At 41.3% G+C, this 18098-nt stretch overlaps 2 protein-coding genes across 2 annotated transcripts in view; both read right to left on the bottom strand.

Annotated features, from left to right (window-relative positions):
- LOC136768283 (zinc finger protein ZFP2) overlaps window positions 1-7583 on the bottom strand; it is a 45796-nt gene extending 38213 nt beyond the window's left edge. The window contains exon 1 of the mRNA XM_066722410.1: window positions 7121-7583. The gene's annotated coding sequence lies outside the window, so the exon portion shown is untranslated. The remainder of the gene's footprint in view (window positions 1-7120) is intronic.
- Window positions 7584-11394: 3811 nt separating this feature from the next.
- Window positions 11395-16884, bottom strand: LOC136768292 (zinc finger protein 391-like). The gene is made up of 2 exons (XM_066722426.1): window positions 16779-16884; window positions 11395-13000 (listed from the first exon to the last, which is right to left on the bottom strand). The coding sequence occupies exon 2, from the start codon at window positions 12804-12806 to the stop codon at window positions 11505-11507; it is 1302 nt and encodes a 433-aa protein (XP_066578523.1). The 5' UTR covers window positions 12807-13000; window positions 16779-16884; the 3' UTR covers window positions 11395-11504.
- Window positions 16885-18098: the final 1214 nt, after the last annotated feature.

Genomic DNA, 18098 nt, shown 5'->3' with positions numbered 1-18098 from the left:
GGGGAACTTAATAGATAAGTAATAATAAATAGAGGCAGTTTGAGACACTGCAGGTCAACAAAACATGCCAAACAAATCTAGTATCCGAATTCACTCTGGATATCAGTGTGTGTGTTTGCGTGTACGTCTGAAGGTTGTGCAAGGTAAATGTCCACGTTTTGTATGTATTTTTTTTTTGATACAGAATAAGACTAAGAATAAGAGACTCATGAGGAATAAAGCATTTAACTGTATACAGAATACCATACAAACTAAGGCAGGGGTCTCAAATTCAATCCCTGAAGGGCCGTGTGTATGATGCTGGTTTCCATTATCCTCAATTACTTAATTGGTCTAATTGTTTAATTGGCTATATACATTTAAACACCTGTCCAGGACCCAGGATATTTTAAAAGCAACTGTGCCTTGAATTAAATGCACTTTTAGACCATCAACTGTAAAATAGCTCACCATATATTTTTTAAATATGTCAAATTGAAAAATGAATTGGACAAATTAAGTAACTGAGGAGGTTGGAACGAAAACCAGCATCATACACGCGGTCCTCCAGGAATTGAGTTTGTGACCACTGAACTAAGGTATCTGAAACAAGAAAGAAAGAATATATGCAACACCAAAATAAAAAATACTATGTAGATAAGTAAGAAAAAAGCAGTCATGGTGTCCTCTAAGACTCAGAGGGACAAGGATCTTGTGACGAGAGACCTTGACAGGGGAGAAGGACTCAGACAGAATGGTCAGGCAAGCACCTCTGGTGGTAGGCCAAGGAAATTCAGGACAAAATAATCACAGATATTTTATTAATGATCATTGAAAGGAGAAAAAAAAAATTCTTACAAATAAGAAATTAAAGTAAAATGTTGGAAAGTGAATTAGAGTAATATATATAGAGACGGGAATTTGGTGACGGTTTCCTACATATGGGATACATAAACTACCAAGTGCTTCAGGACATTAGAATTTGATCATGTACATTAGGAGCTGTAGTTTGTGACTGTAAACAAGTAACTAGACACATTTAATGAAAACGTACTTTCCTGAAGTACCTGTGAATCATTATTGAGATCAATATTATTTTCCCAAGAGATTTTGTTAACCAAATATATATTAATTCATTAACTAAAATAATGGTGTGACATATTTATGAAGAGTAATAATAGATATTGATAAAGATAAGTTAAATACAGTGAGGGAAAAAAGTATTTGATCCCCTGCTGATTTTGTACGTTTGCCCACTGACAAAGAAATGATCAGTCTATAATTTTAATGGTAGGTGTATTTTAACAGTGAGAGACAGAATAACAACAACAAAATCCAGAAAAATGCATTTCAAAAAAGTTATAAATTGATTTGCATGTTAATGAGGGAAATAAGTATTTGACCCCTTCGACTTAGTACTTGGTGGCAAAACCCTTGTTGGCAATCACAGAGGTCAGACGTTTCTTGTAGTTGGCCACCAGGTTTGCACACATCTCAGGAGCGATTTTGTCCCACTCCTCTTTGCAGATCCTCTCCAAGTCATTAAGATTTCGAGGCTGACGTTTGGCAACTCGAACCTTCAGCTCCCTCCACAGATTTTCTATGGGATTAAGGTCTGGAGACTGGCTAGGCCACTCCAGGACCTTAATGTGCTTCTTCTTGAGCCACTCCTTTGTTGCCTTGGCTGTGTGTTTTGGGTCATTGTCATGCTGGAATACCCATCCACGACCCATTTTCAATGCCCTGGCTGAGGGAAGGAGGTTCTCACCCAAGATTTGACGGTACAAGGCCCCGTCCATCGTCCCTTTGATGCGGTGCAGTTGTCCTGTCCCCTTAGCAGAAAAACACCCCCAAAGCATAATGTTTCCGGTGGGAATGGTGTTCTTGGGGTCATAGGCAGCATTCCTCCTCCTCCAAACACGGCGAGTTGAGTTGATGCCAAAGAGCTTGATTTTGGTCTCATCTGACCACAACACTTTCACCCAGTTCTCCTCTGAATCATTCAGATGTTCATTGGCAAACTTCAGACGGGCCTGTACATGTGCTTTCTTGAGCAGGGGGACCTTGCGGGCACTGCAGGATTTCAGTCCTTCACGGCGTAGTGTGTTACCAATTGTTTTCTTGGTGACTATGGTCCCAGCTGCCTTGAGAGCATTAACAAGATCCTCCCGTGTAGTTCTGGGCTGATTCCTCACCGTTCTCATGATCATTGAAACTCCACGAGGTGAGATCTTGCATGGAGCCCCAGACCGAGGGAGACTGACAATTATTTTGTGTTTCTTCCATTTGCGAATAATCGCACCAACTGTTGTCACCTTCTCACCAAGCTCCCTTTAAGAGAGTGCTCCTAATCTCAGCTCGTTCCCTGTATAAAAGACACCTGGGAGCCAGAAATCCTGCTGATTGATAGGGGATCAAATACTTATTTCCCTCATTAACATGCAAATCAATGTATAACTTCTTTGAAATGCGTTTTTCTGGATTTTTTTGTTGTTATTCTGTCTCTCACTGTTAAAATACACCTACCATTACAATTATAGCCAAGGTGGTGTTGTGGTCTGAGAACAGCATGCCAAGACAGGCCTGGAGCGTCGAAATCAGTGTGCGTATTAACAGCCAGGTCTTCCAGGGCTTGGTGCTCAACGTCAAAGGTGAGTGATGGCAGCCAGCTCCCCTGGGTGACAGAGTCCATGACAATTTGTTTCGCGACAATTCATGACTGACCCTCCATATGTAAGCATTATATTTTCAAAAGTATTCTAATTGTTCATTCTACTCTGATACCATTTAACTCCAGGAAACTATATATTTTAAAATAAAATTATAATAATGTACACAAGAAAATAATGAGTTCTGATCAGGAATCAAACCCAGATCACCAGGTTCATATCACTGTTTCCTAAACACTACACAATATTAACATGAAATCTATTTTAAGTAGCCTGCAGCCATCGCTGCCAGCTGTCATGACTAATTATATAAAACTTATTTATCAATTAAAAACATACAGTATACTAAATAATACAAAATAGTTGTGTATGTATGTGTGTGAGTATTTATATATATTTATATAGTCTGCCCACTACACATATGTGTGTTCTATGGCTCTACAATAAGTGAATACACTCATGGAGAACATATAATGATGGGGGCGAATTGTCATCGGGGACCAGTTGTCATGGGGACCAATTTTTCGAGGGGATGAATTGTCACGGGGACCAATTAATATGTAATATTATATTCAGTGCATACTTATTTTCAGTTAAGTAGTGTGAACTGCAAACACAAGTTCATTTTTTTTAACTGATCAATAAATGGGTTTCCTATTGGTCATCATCGTGTCCTGTTAAAACTGCTTATCTATTTGCCAGGAGAATTGCAAAATGTTTGCAGCACATTACTTTAACGTGATCAAGTACCAAGAAAAATAACTGCCGGCACAATGAAAGGCTGTTTTCATATTCCACAAACAAAACAATTATATAAATTGGTTTTATAAATACCATATTGATTGTAAATAGCTTACAATGTAATTGCAAACAGTTCTGAACATAATATTAAACACAAATACATACATTAAAAACAGCGGGAAATTCTTCCCAGAAAATAAAAAATCAACCATGGAAACTTTTCATTTAATCAATACTTTATTTCAAAGTTTTCTGAAAGAAGAATAACAAACATCACATTTGTTAAGGTTAATGTAGCTCTACCTTCATGTAATATTACCTCTTTTTCAAATTACAAAATAAGCAATCGCATTTGCTGTCACGCTCGTCTACTCTCTCAACAACCGGTCAAAAACCCCAAAATCCTTCTCACAACTGGTATTGGTTTTTGGAGCGCACTGCAGCTAACTGTGCAGCTCTGCTGATACCGCAGCATACCGCCCATGCTCTGGGTGATAAGCTAACATCCTGCAGCACACTTTAACAAGACTAGCTAGAATCTATCAGATCTATCAGATGGTCGGCTCAACCTGAGATGTCGTAGGCATGATAACTCCCATATTAGCAACTAAATCCATATACACCTCCCTTACAGCAACCGTGTATCTATTTTCCACATTTGTTTCAACCTTGTTCTCTAAGAACTTGTCAAACTCTCCCTTCACTTCTTCATACTCGTCCTGCCAGAACATCACCTCTTCATTTAACTCTCTAACCTTGTCTGCCACACTGAAGCTCTGTTCACCATCCATTGTATAGTAATTAAGTTTCATTGTCTCTTTTCTTTTATTATGCATCTGGTTCTGCATCTCTTACTTTATCACAGGGGTTCCCAAAGTGCGGCCCTCGAGGATGTTTATGCGGCTTCCCAAAGCCAACCTTCAGCCACCCCTTTCTGAATCTTTACTATATTTTTATATTTTCTGAACATTTTCTGTTACAAATTGCACATGTAATTTGGAGGAAAATAATAAAACAACAATTAAAGTTATAAAAAGGTATGATTTGGGACATATTTAGTTTTCATCGGTGGTTCATTTTCAGCTGTGGCCCCCCCATCCCGTGCAACCTCCGGAAATTGGCCCTCCTTCACCAGACATTGGGAACCCCTGCTTTAGCACCTCAATGCTCTGCTCTAACTTATCATTAGCCAATGCAAGCTGATCTTTCTCCTCCCTAAGCTGAAGTGCCTCTCTGCATTTCTTGATTTTTGTCATCTCTACATCTAATCCATTTATTGACATTTCTAACACTCGTGAGGGCTAATTTGTCTGAAGCGGTTCTCAATTATTTTTTCAGTTTAACTATCTTCACCTCAGCCTCATACAACCAACCCCCCCCGCCTCTCTTTCCTCTCTGTGTCTATTCTCTTTTATCTGCCAGAGCTTTACATTCTGAGGTCAAGTCGTTCACTTTCCTCATCTCTTTTCGTATCCCATCAATACAAATAAAGCAAATGGCTCTCCGGGCTTCCTGCACCTGCATCTGAAGAACTTGGTGGTGCACCTGACCTGTTCCAGGGTCTTGGGTCCTATGGCACAACACCCCCTCCCATAATTCTAGATGCTCCCAGTGCTGCAGCACCTTAACTGTGGCTGCCTCATCTTGTTGCTTCCTTCAAAAGTTGGGTCCCAACCCTAACCTCAGCTTAACCTTTCCTCTGCAACTGAGTCTGTGGCCTCTACTGGTGCACAGGTCAGGTCCTGTACCAGAGCATCACTGTCAGGGGTTTGTTCAGTCTCCTGTCTCCTAGACATACGGGACAGGACATCAGTATTTACATTCTCGCTGCCTGGTCTATATTCAAACTGGAAATTGGCCAGCTGAACTTCCCATCTTTGTTCTACTGCCCCCAGTTTTGCTGTTCGAAGATGCAACAGGGGATTGTTGTCAGTATAAACTACAAATAAGTTTCCCCACAAATAGTCTTTAAACTTGTCCACCACCGCCCATTTCAAAGCCAATAGTTTCAATTTAAAGGAACTATAATTACTATAGTTCTTTTAGGCTGGGTTTAAGCTCCGACTTGAATATGCGATCACACATTCTACACCTTCCTGTCTCTGGGCCAACACTGCTCCTAGCCCCCCATTGCTAGCATCAGTGTGTAGGGTGAATGGGGAAGATAAGTCTGCAAAGGCTAAAATGGGGGTTTGAAGCAACTCTTGCTTCAGCTGCTGGAAAGCTCGCTCATGTTCTTCAGTCCAGGTTATGGTTGCAGAATGGTTGGAGAATTCTGCCAGTGCCCAACAGCAGCCTATTCAGGGGCTGTGCAATCTTTGCAAAACCCTCAATAAAGTGCCTATAACAGGGGTGGGGAACGTCCGACCTCCAGGCCGTATACGGCCCCTGAGGCTGTTTGCTCCGGCCCTAGAGTCCATTTGAAAAAAAATATTTCTGTGACTTACACTTAACACTAGAAGCGCCAAGCTTATGTATTAAACATCTCTACTGCGTTTTAACTGCATAAACACAAAAATAATTAAGTTATAAACACATTCACCTAGAATAGCCAAAATCTGGTTATTTTCACCGGTCATTAAAATACATCATAACTAAAATATAACCCATAATCCTGCCTGCCCTACAATAGAGTCAGTCTGGCATTCAAGTGGTGATCTCTACCTGTCTACAGTCTGTCATGAGCTTGAAAAACACATTGTACAGCATTACACGTGTTTCCTTACGTGTAGTCAGTGTAGTCAGATTGAGTGGATATAGTGATTACCACACAAATAAACATGGATTGGAAACGGAGATTGAGGAGAGCTCGTTTTGGACATGCCGTGTATATGAACATGACTGATTCAGGGGCATCAGTGAGACTGGCAATGACAGATCATTTGTGGGTTTGTGCCAGTGCTGAGAAAACACTGCGAGTGAAACGCAGGTCCAAATGGCATCGAGTGCTTTTACTCTACTGATCAATACACAATTGCTACTGCACGCAGGCATATCGCACGCAAAATAATGATTCATGGATATTATCAGCAGAGGAGCATTTATTTCAATGCTATATATTCGTGGAGTAAATGTGTTCACCTGGTAGGGCTGTCAAAATGCAGTGTGAGGTATGAGCTCATGCAGGGAAAGTGCAGAAATGTGTCCTGTGTGGACTGTCCCGAGCTGTCAGGTATGCAGGCTGAATATATAGTAAATAGTTTATTGAAATACACTGATTTTAATCACTGTAGCTTTGTATGTTGAAAACAAAGGTTACTCAGTGTTGAAAATGTTTACTTTAGTGTACAATTATGTTTTTAATAGTTATTTTTGAATTATAAAATATTGCTTTTGAGCATTATTCCAATATTTACATTTACACTTGTTTCATTCTCTTATTGTATGCCGTTTTTGAGCTTTTTGCTTATTGTAGGCTATATAGTTATTTATGTTTTTAATGCAGTGTGTGCATTTAGAAAAAAGTGATTTGCATTAGAATTTAAGTTTCATCTGTATTAATGTTTTGATGTAGGTGTATTAATTAAGGCTGTGGCCCGTGCATACATTTGTGAACACTTGAATGGCCCTTGATAGGAAAAAGGTTCCCCACCCCTGGCCTATAATAACCAACAAACCCCAAAAATGAACATACCTGCACAGCCTTCAGCTTCTCCGGATCAGTACTTACCCCTTTACTACTGACTGGTGTCCAATAAACTTGACTTCTTGCTGAAAAAGCTAGCACTTACCTGGTTGGAGTTCAGCCCATATTTCCCCAACATCTCAACACTTGTTCGAGGTGCTCCAGGTGAGCTGCAAAATCCACAGAATAAAAGATTATATCGTCCAGATATATTACTACAGATTCGTTCACCTGCTCCCCCTCTGAAATGTGGCTGGGGCGTTGCACTGCCCAAAGGGCATGCGTTCAAACTCATTGTAAGAAAATGGAATCTCCTGTAGCAGTGACTGGAACTAAGACAGTTCAGGTTCAATGTGATTTATTACAGAGTCCAGAATATAGATCACGGTATACAAGTATACCGGGTACAGCAAGGCAAATCTAAATACAAAGACTTTATGGACAAGTCAGCTTTTATGAGTTGAACCCCTGTCCAACTCCACCTTCCAGAGTGACCACCCCACCCACCAGAGTATCCAATGGCAGCTGCCTATTAGCATACCAAGTGACAATGGAGCCCAAACCCGCTCTCCCACATTCCAGGGTAACAGCTCACCCGTTCCCCTCACCCATACCTTTCTCAGCAGTGATTAACTCATCCCTCCCAACAGAGACAGACTGTCTCCTTACTCGTCCTTATCAATAGCTTTTGATATGTGTGTCCTTATCAACCTTCTGTTCCTATTGATACCAGGGACCCCACCTTTGCTCAGCCATCTGCGTTTACCTTCTGTGAATTGGGACAATACCCAAGAACGTTTGGCGAGTCGACTTAAACTGTGGAATTTATCATGGTGGAATTTGCCCAGCTTCAGCAATTGCATTTTTCCTTACACTCATATAGTCCAAAAGATATGGTGAAGGCCGTGTTCTCCTGGTCTCAAGGATTGACCTCCTACTGCCAATATTGTGACTGGAACTAAGACAGTTCAGGATCAATGTGATTTATTAGAGTCCAGAATGTTGATCACAGCATACAAGTATACCGGGTACAGCAAGGCAAAACTGATACAAAGACTTTTATGCGTTTTATGAGTTGAACCCCTGTCCAACTCCACCTTCGATTTGTTATCCTATTGATACCAGAGACCCCCCTTCCTCAGCCATCTTCGTTTACCTGCTGTGAATGAGGACAATACCCAAGAACATTTGAGGAGAAGACTTTAAACTGTGTAATATTACCAGGCTGGAATTTCCCACGCTTCAGCAATTACCTGTAACACACTCCTACCACTAATCCTCCAGATCTCTTGTTCAAAAGTTTCACCCACAAAGATTCTGTTCTGTTACTGGGATCTAATACAAGTTCTTCTGCCTCAATGTCATTTTTCACATATAATGCTACCCCACCCCCTCTCTCCAAACTGTGTGTATCCTTCCAGCTTGTATTCATCCCCATCATTTTCTGTCAGCCGTGTTTCTGTCACTCCTACAACATCATAGTCACATGCCAGCACTGTGGCTTCTAAGTTTAACATCTTGTCCCTTATACTCCTGGCATTGAGGTACAAACATTTCAGGACTTTCCTACTAGCAGTTTCCCTTGGTTTTCTTTCCTTAGAGGAACATCTCCCATTGTCAGAGCTCCCTGCCCCCCTGGTCCCTAGTTTAAAAGATTCTCAATTTCACTGCACATATGCTCTCCCAATGCATCAGCCCCCCTTCTGTTTAGATGTAGACCGTCCGGTTTGTACAGGTCCCATCTATCCCAGAAGAAAGACCAATGCTCCATAAACCTAAACCCCTCTTCCCTACACCAAGCTTTCAAGCACGTGTTAAACTTTCTAATCTCAGCCTGTCTCCCTGGCCTGGCACGTGGTACCGGAAATATTTCAGAGAAAACTACCGTGGAGTTTCTGCTCTTTAGTTTTGTTCCTAACTCTTTAAATTTGTCTTGCAGAACCTCTGTCCTACCTTTTCCTATGTCATTGGTTCCAATGTGGACCATGACCAGTAGTCCCCCCCCGTCTTTGGCCAGTAGCCCGTCTACTAGTTTAGGGAGATCTGCAACCTGAGCACCAGGCAGGCAAGATACCATGCGGGTCTCCTTCCTGCTAGTTCCTTGCTAGTCCTTGGCTAAATCACCTTTCTACTGCCTATTTACTTTCACCAACTCTGCAGCTGAACTGAATTGACTTCAATTTAGGCAAACTACAGACAATGCTAATGTCAATTTAAGGCAAACTTTAAACAAAATGAGCAGTGCTAAAACTGGTCTGAAACTAGTCAAACAACAAGATGGCTGCCTCTCACCTGTACTCTTCTGTCTTTGTCTGTGGCAACTTGTAAATACTTCTGACTTGTGGCTCTCAAGTTGCACTAGCCCGCCAATTCGGAATCAGTCATTATTTTAAATTATTGTCAGAAAAAGACAATTGTTGAAAATATTGACAAATTGTGTTATTTAAATCTGTAACAAACTTTGTTCCACTGAAAGTAATACAAAATGTTAATGACAATGATTAATCTGCTGCTTCTTTGGGCTCACATTTTGTATGATTTTCTGTTGTAGGTGAAAATTGTTAAATTGACCAGTCCACCCTTGCTTGCCTAAAGTACATTGAGTGTGAACTGGCTGTAGTTAAAATATTCCCTGCACAGTACAAAATATGGTGCCAATGCATTGCATGACTTTGTGATAGAACAAAGCACTGGAACTTTCAATTTTAATGGATATAGTTGCACAAAATAACCTGGTGGAAGTATTTCCGTGGGGTGCCTGTGAAAATTCCTGTCCTGTAATGCATGATTTTCACTTGCTTACTACTTTGTAAATTGAATGCTTCAAAATTTAAAAATGTTTGAACTTAACCACCTGATGCATGAGTTAGGTTTTCTTATTTAATTTGCACTCACTGTCACTCAATGTTTTGTCAATTTGCTGAATCATACAGGCTTCTAAATGTTAGTTTTTTTGTTTTGTTTCTTAAAAAATGTCCCTTGGTTCCCTTGGTTACAAGTTGGGCAGCTCTTCCCTTCATGTTACTGTGTTCCACTTGTGATGTCACACCCAGCCAGTGCATTTCTCATCTCCGTAGCGTTCTCTGTATTTTTTAGAAGTATTGAGTATTTTGGGACTCTCAAAGTGCTTTAGTCCGAAAAATGATACACATTACTGTCCATTATGAAAGTACACTCAGTAAGAGCTCATCAGTTTGCACAGTGCGGCTGATCGTGTGGATACAATCTCATTGTGATGATGTCACAGGTGTGTAGAGGACAAATATAGAAATCCTATACTGCCTTTGTCCTTTGTGTGCTGTGACCCTGTTCAGTTACTTTTCTGCTACTCCCTCCTTGGTTATCAGTGTAAGATATTATATGTTAGAATGTATTTTTCTATGGGAAATTCAATGCTATCTGGTTTGGTACAGGAAACAGACTTCTTCCCTTTATCCTAGTTTCCTGAATTCCAAGGAGTCCTTGGTAGACCCTAGCTTAACTATGTGTCCAGAGTCCAAAAGATACCTGTCCTCAGATTGGCTCCTATCCAAATTCCAAAGACCCCCCACTTCTAAGTTACATTTATATCAATATGGTTGAAAAGAAACCATCCAAAACTAGGGACAAACAAAGATAATTTAGTTGTAGTAAGTTCAAAGAAGACAATGACAAGAGAAGAGCAGGAGGAACAGAGACTGACCTAAGCTGCCCTGTGAGGAGTAAAGGAGAAATCAAGTATTGTTTCTTTCTGTAATCCAGCAGAAGCTTAATATTATTTATTTTCAGTAATATAATTGAATGATATTAGTTTCCTATTTTTGTCACAAATAAATGATTATTGCTCATCTGTGACTTCACCGCCTCTTCCCTCTAAAAAGAATCTTAAAAGAGAAACCAATTGAGCGATGAGTTTTCAGTTCAACTATTTATTTGATTGACTGAAAAACCAAGCATATCAAAATGTTCTTACATTGACAATTTACATTCCTTTCTTGCAACAAATTAACTGCAATCGACTTTCCAGTGTAGCTGGTAATATAGAGGTTAATTATTATTATTCATGAGTAATGATTATAATATTGAAGAGATGGGAAGGCTTAGTTTAGAATGAAATCACTGCTATAGTTATTAGAAATGGTCAATTAGACAGTTTATAAAATGTTAAACCCCTTGAGGGTGTGTCCCAGAAGGAATATATAAGCGTTGTGCTTCCTTGAGAAGTTTGAAAACAATACTTGTTTAATACCTTTGGGTTTCGTGTCTTGCTGTTTTTCCCGTGCACCTAACAAATTCTGATTAGAACTGCCTACTCCAAATCTTTCTTCTACCACACGTTAAACACTGTCTCTAGAAGACAATGCATGTTAATAACTGACAAGCCATGTAAAATACCTTGGATGATGGTTTAATACTTTAATAACAACAGAAATAACAACAACAACAATGCCCACCCAAGACTATGAGTAACATTTTGGTGAAACCCTTCCCACATTTGGGCGTTACGGTCTCTACCTTGTGTGAATGCGCTGGTGTCTCTTGAGGTTAGATGCATCAGAGAAGTTCTTCCCACAGTGGACACAGCAGTACGGTCTCTCTCCTGTGTGAATGTGCTGGTGTGTGTTGAGGTGTTCTGCCTGAAAGAAACTCTTCCCACACTGGGCACAGCAGTACGGTCTCTCTCCTGTGTGAATGCGCTGGTGTTTCTTGAGGATAGATGCATGAGAGAAACTCTTCCCACACTGGGTACAGTAGAACGGTTTCTCTCCTGTGTGAATGCGCTGGTGTCTGTTGAGGTTACTTGCATGAGAGAAACTCTTCCCACACTGGGCACAGTAGAATGGTTTCTCTCCTGTGTGAATGCGCTGGTGTCTGTTGAGGTTAGCCACTTGAGAGAAACACTTTGCACATTGGATACAGCGGAACGGTCTCTGTCCTGTGTGAACACGCTGGTGTGTGTTAAGGTCTGATGCCCGAGTGAAAGCCTTCCCACACTGGGCACAGCTGAACGGTCTTTCTCCTGTGTGAATGCGCTGGTGTACGTTGAGATTAGATGCACTAGAGAAGGCCTTCCCACAATGGGCACAGCTGAATGGTTTCTCTCCTGTGTGAATGCGCTGGTGTACTTTTAAGTTAGCTACTTCAGAGAAACTCTTCCCACACTGGACACAGTTGAACTTCTTCTCTCTGAGAGTGCGATGCTGCCTAATAAGCTCTGATGCTCCTGTGAAGCTCTTCCTACTCTGGGGCTGGCGATGGGGACGCTGTTTTCCACGCTGCAGTGGTGAGGAGGGGGAGCTGGAGGAGCGAGGTGGTCTAGGGGGTCTGGGATGCAGCTGTCTGTGCTGTGATGATGGGCTCTCCCCCCTCATTGCACTGTCACTCCCCCCACTGAGCCCTGTCCTCAAGCCAGCAGACTCTGGGCCACACTGTCCAGCTACAGGGAGCTCAGGCCACAGGTCCCAAGCGCTGTCTGTAATATTCTCAATTTTGAAATGACTGAGTGCGTCTCTGAAGGGAGTCTGTGTCCTCGGCTCCACTGTGTAAACACACTCCAGTGTGTCGTCCTCTGTTTTGATGTGATCAGACAGCAGACTGGGTCCACACTGTGTTCTGGGAGAGCCCGGCTCAGCACCAGCTGCACTGGGTCCACACTCAGATCCCAGAGACTGGGTCCTGCAGAGATCCGCAGTGTGGGTGCAGTCCAGCTCAGGGTCGCTCTTTATGAACTTTGGCATGACCTTTGACCCTGCAGTGTCAGATCCCAGTGCCCCGAGTCCATGTGTCGACCCCTCAGTGTGTGGCTCTGCCATGTGGCCAGACTCCTGTCCCCTGAGCTCCTCCTCACTCTGTCTGCTCCTGGGCTGCTCACTCAGTCCCTGGTTGTCTTCAGTAGCTGTGGGCTCTGTGTCCTGCCTCAGACTGGAGTCCCACTCCTGCTCCCAGTGCTGCTGCTCAGTGGGAGCCCTTTCCCCAGAGTCAGGGACAGCGCTGGCCTCTACAGCTCCTGAGGGAGAGACGACACAGGAGAGCAGCGCTGAGAACAGCAGCTCTGAAAACTCACACAGTTCATGCGATTCCTACACCAGTCATTATATCAGAACATCATTCAGAAGTGCTAATAAAGTGTCCAGTCAGCATATAAACTGGGAGCATGTATGAAGTCAGACAGTGAGAGCACAGCCTGGAGTTCTTACATGGAGACACATTATGGAGAAGACTAAAGCTACAGTGATGGGCGGATTCTGATGTTGGTGTTTTATTCCTTACAATTTTAAAATTAAGTAATTTAATTTGAAGCACAAACTAATTAATGGCCAAATTACTGCACTGCAAGCGGGGCAACTGACGACCAGGGTCCCCCGACCACACTGCTATAATTAATTTGTGCCGCGTCTAAAAAAATTATTACGAGAAACTCAAGCGTTCAATGTTGAGGCGTTCACTGGAATATCAACACGTTGCTGTTAAAAAGCAAAAGCAATGGATCGACGTATCCCGAGCGGGTTACCTCAAGCGAAAACAAAAAAGAAGAAATAGCCAATAAAGGCAGCTCTTCTCCAAAGTGTACCATGTACACTGTTTTGTAATGTATTTATGTTTTAAAGGGGGTCTTTAGCTGTTCGTCTGAGGCACCTGGTGCTGATGCTGGCTCTAGCGTGTCTGCTGACTTTGGCTTCGCACTAATTTACGCAAATTGCAAGAATAAAAAATGAACTCGGGACAAGTATGTGTCAGAAGCACCTCAGTGCGCTTTAGATGCTCCAGTCTCCGCCCCCCCAGTGCATTTCATTGTCTCTCTCTTCACACAGAGCCAGTGTTGCCAGATAGGGCAGTTTTATGGGCTCAAATTAGCATTAAAAAAAATACATATTGTAAAAAAGAAAAAAAAAAATTGTTACAAAAAATGTTAAATCGAGAGCAAAACTCGCCTGCAGTCGCTGTCTTTGCTTGCGATGCTGCAATTTTTGCTTGCTCCACCAGTTTTTTTGCATTCGATTTATTTTCTTCGTTTACGAGTTTTAGCACTGGTATGTCGTGAGGCTCTTGGCTGCAGGTCTGCCCACACAGGGTGTTTAATGAGTCGCTGAACCGGCACTGCTGTTGAAACCGAGACAGTCGATACCATCTAGACCAGCCCACCTGCTCACTGATTGGGTTAGAAGAACCGTCACTCAAACCTGATGGACCAATGGAGACCCAGGATCCACGACTCCCTGTAAATCCCGCCCTCACGACAATACAGCACCAAAACGAAAAAAAAAAAAATTGAAAGCAAAGAAACTGGTGGCGAAAGCAAAGATCGCAGCATCGCAAGCAAAGACAGCGACTGCAGCGAGTTTTGCTCTCGATTTAACATTTGCTGTCAAGATTTTTTTTTTGCTTTAGATAAAAAAAAAAAATTGTTTAGAATTCTATACATTTTGCATTCGATTTTTTAATTTATCTCAACATCAATTTTTTCTCGTTTTTTTTTTTCTGTTTACAATAAAAGAAAAATGGATGCGATACTTATGGCGCTAATTTGAGCCCATACAGTTTCCCGGCAACTGGGCTATTTTTAATGACAGTGTTCGTGAAAAAATGGGCTCGTGTGGGTAGATCAAATTTGGGTGTTTTTTTCCATTACTGCCTCTAATTGAATAGAATGTGTGTCAATCAATTATTTCTCAAATTAAATGATGGGTCGTCCCGCTACCTGTCAATGTTTTGCCTCTGATTGGATAGTATCCGTGTCAATCACATTTATTTAGATACTGGCTGCATTCTAGTAACTACAAAAACAGTCTGCATCATCTACGGGAGTCTGCCTCTGACTTCACCGTCTGCGTAGACGTAGCTAGGACAGATTCAGGAGATTTGTGTGAATACTGAGGCAGAGTGTCTTGATCTAGGAGGCGGGTTTATTATCAAAGATAAGTGATAGAGTTTGGCAGCGATAAAATCATTAAATAATCATGAATAATATATAACTGTGGATTATAATTATTATTATTATTATTAGCATCATTGTAAGTAGTAGTAGATGTCTTAATTATAATGCCATGAAGGTATTTTGGAAACACAGCCAATAATATGAATAATATAATAATAAAAATAATAATTTTCCGTATTTGATGTTGGATGATATTCTGTACATTTTACTTCATATATAACAATAATGAACACTTATTTTATCAATTAATTATAAATTACAATATTATTATTATTATTATTATTATTAATACTAAGTCACCCACTATCGCAACCAAACCAGGCCTCAGGCTTGATGTGCTCATGAATATTCATGAAGCCCCTACTAGACACAGCACGTCAGCAATAAAGCACTCGTCAGTGCAGGTGAAACTACTTTGAGTTGAAATAATAACTGGAATATGTTAAGGAGGAGTGTCACTAATACAATCCTGGTGCATCATGTTAAAAAATGCATTTGTTTTTTAAAAAGAAAGCTTTGAATATGAAATGAGGCAGGTTTCCATTATATAGATAGGGAGAAAAGCGCCACCAGAACTCTGTGACTCCCATAATGCACAGCTTCGGATAAGACAGAAGTTCCAATGTTAAATAGGTGGTTGACTGTCTTGTTTAAATAGACGATCTCTGGCAATATCTCAGTGTTGCGGTTTCTCATATTAACAGTTAGTGCGCTTCATCAATCTTACATCTCAGTTACTGTAATGTATTTTCAGTATTTGAACATCATATAACATTTCCTTTCCTTATAACACACAACATATGTAAACGCAGACATTGTCTGATTAAATGCAAGTTTTACCTTGTCTTTGTTTCAGCTCGGCGTCTGCCGCGGGGATCCGATCTGGGATTTTTGTTGTGTGTTTAATCCATCTGGGTCAACTGAATTGAAAGCAGGGACAACAGGATCACCAGTTACTGCTGCTCTCAGTTCTGTGGCAAAACAGAAGCACACCCCTAATAGGCCTAATTAAAGAAACAACCAGAACGGCATGTTGTGCTCATCTCGGTCATGTCCAGCAGTCTGTATTGTGGCATAGGGACACCACTGTGGGTGTGCAATCACACTTCCACACATAGCACTCCAGTGTAACACTGTGTCACTTTAGAAGGAGACCCTTTCTACAACCAAAGGGAGCAGGACTGGTTCTTGGGACTTTCTTTTCAATATTAGAAAGCAACCCTCTGAACGCACACAGTGCAATGTAATCCACTGAACTGTGTCATGGGGGGCAGCAGTGCGGGTGTCTACTCCCAGTCCCACAAAGTGCTCCCCAGCATATCACTGTCACTTTAAAGGGACCCTTTGTAGCAGCAATAGGACCAACTACTGTTGCACTTCCTTTTACACATTATAAAGCAAGACTTGTAAAGCTAGTATCTCTCATCAATAGACCAAATGAAAACAACACCAGTTTGGGTGTCTATTCCCAGTTCTAGAAATAGTTCCCCAGCAGGAAACTACTGCAGCACTATTGTACCTTAGAGCTACTATCACTTTTACTAATTCTGTTCAGTTTAACACACTGAAGAAAATGTGTACATTGTCATTGTGATTATTATAAGTGTATTCTTATTATTTACATCGTGCATTACAATATATTCAATTAAAACAAGTTGCTGAAAGCCCAAGACAAGTCTGGACCCACGACAATGAACCTAAACGATGCCAACCCGCCTGCAATAGCGGCTGCTCTGGGTTTATAGCGCCTGCAGCCCTGCAACTAGTTGGGCGAAAGTTGTGTCTGGTCGGTGCAGCGCATGTGTAGCAGCTCGTATGTTCAGATCCTGTTACACACAAATACACTCACACGTGTGTCGTCTTCATCACATGTGCATCCAGCCGCAGTGCGAGCCTGTCGAGATCAGCATGTGCTCCCTCTGTGAGCCGGGATTGTGCTGCTGAACACACTATATATAAATATACACACACACAGTATATATATATAGATATAAAGCCACACACACACACAGTATATAGATATAAATCCACACACAGTATATAGATATAAATCCACACACAGTATATAGATATAAAGCCACACACACACACTATATAGATATAAAGCCACACACACACACACAGTATATAGATATAAATCCACACACACACACAGTATATAGATATAAATCCACACACACACACAGTATATAGATATAAAGCCACACACACACACACACAGTATATAGATATAAAGCCACACACACACACAGTATATAGATATAAATCCACACACACACACACAGTATATAGATATAAAGCCACACACACACACAGTATATAGATATAAATCCACACACACACACAGTATATAGATATAAATCCACACACACACACAGTATATAGATATAAAGCCACACAAACACACAGTATATAGATATAAAGCCACACACACACACAGTATATAGATATAAATCCACACACACACACACTATATAGATATAAAGCCACACACACACACACACACTATATAGATATAAATCCACACACACTATATAGATATAAAGCCACACACACACACACACACAGTATATAGATATAAAGCCACACACACACACAGTATATAGATATAAATCCACACACACACACTATATAGATATAAAGCCACACACACACACAGTATATAGATATAAATCCACACACACACACTATATAGATATAAAGCCACACACACGCTGTGCTACACACACTGCTGTCCCTCCGCAATCCTGCCGGTCCATAAGGTTCCTACCTAGAGCTCTATTACACAACAACAGTCATTAGTTGTGATCATTGCAGGCTGTTTGTGTGTCGCTTCAGTATTTACTATTGTTATGATAGGAAGTGTGTGTACATGGTGCGACAAGCAGACTGTGCTCACTGTGCGCAGAGTCTGCGGAAAGTCTGCGCATGCGTTGGCTAAATGCTCATATTCTGCGCAGACTCGTGTGGCGCAGTTCCCGCAGCGCTGCCGACAGAGAGGTGCATGCTGGGAAGAGTAGTTTTCTGACACGTGGCCGGAGTTGTGGGTAGAAAGGAGTGAGATTGAAGAGTTGAAAACAGACGACAGGTGCCGTGGGTCACCGTGGGGTTTAATCAAAGGCTGTTTTGAATCCTTGTAGGACATTAAGAATTGGACTTAAATCAAGAG

This window comes from Amia ocellicauda, chromosome 14 (genome assembly GCF_036373705.1).
Source record: "Amia ocellicauda isolate fAmiCal2 chromosome 14, fAmiCal2.hap1, whole genome shotgun sequence".
NCBI classification, from domain to species: domain Eukaryota; kingdom Metazoa; phylum Chordata; class Actinopteri; order Amiiformes; family Amiidae; genus Amia; species Amia ocellicauda.
Note: the sequence above shows the minus strand (reverse complement) of the source record. Positions and strands in the feature narration are given on the sequence as shown.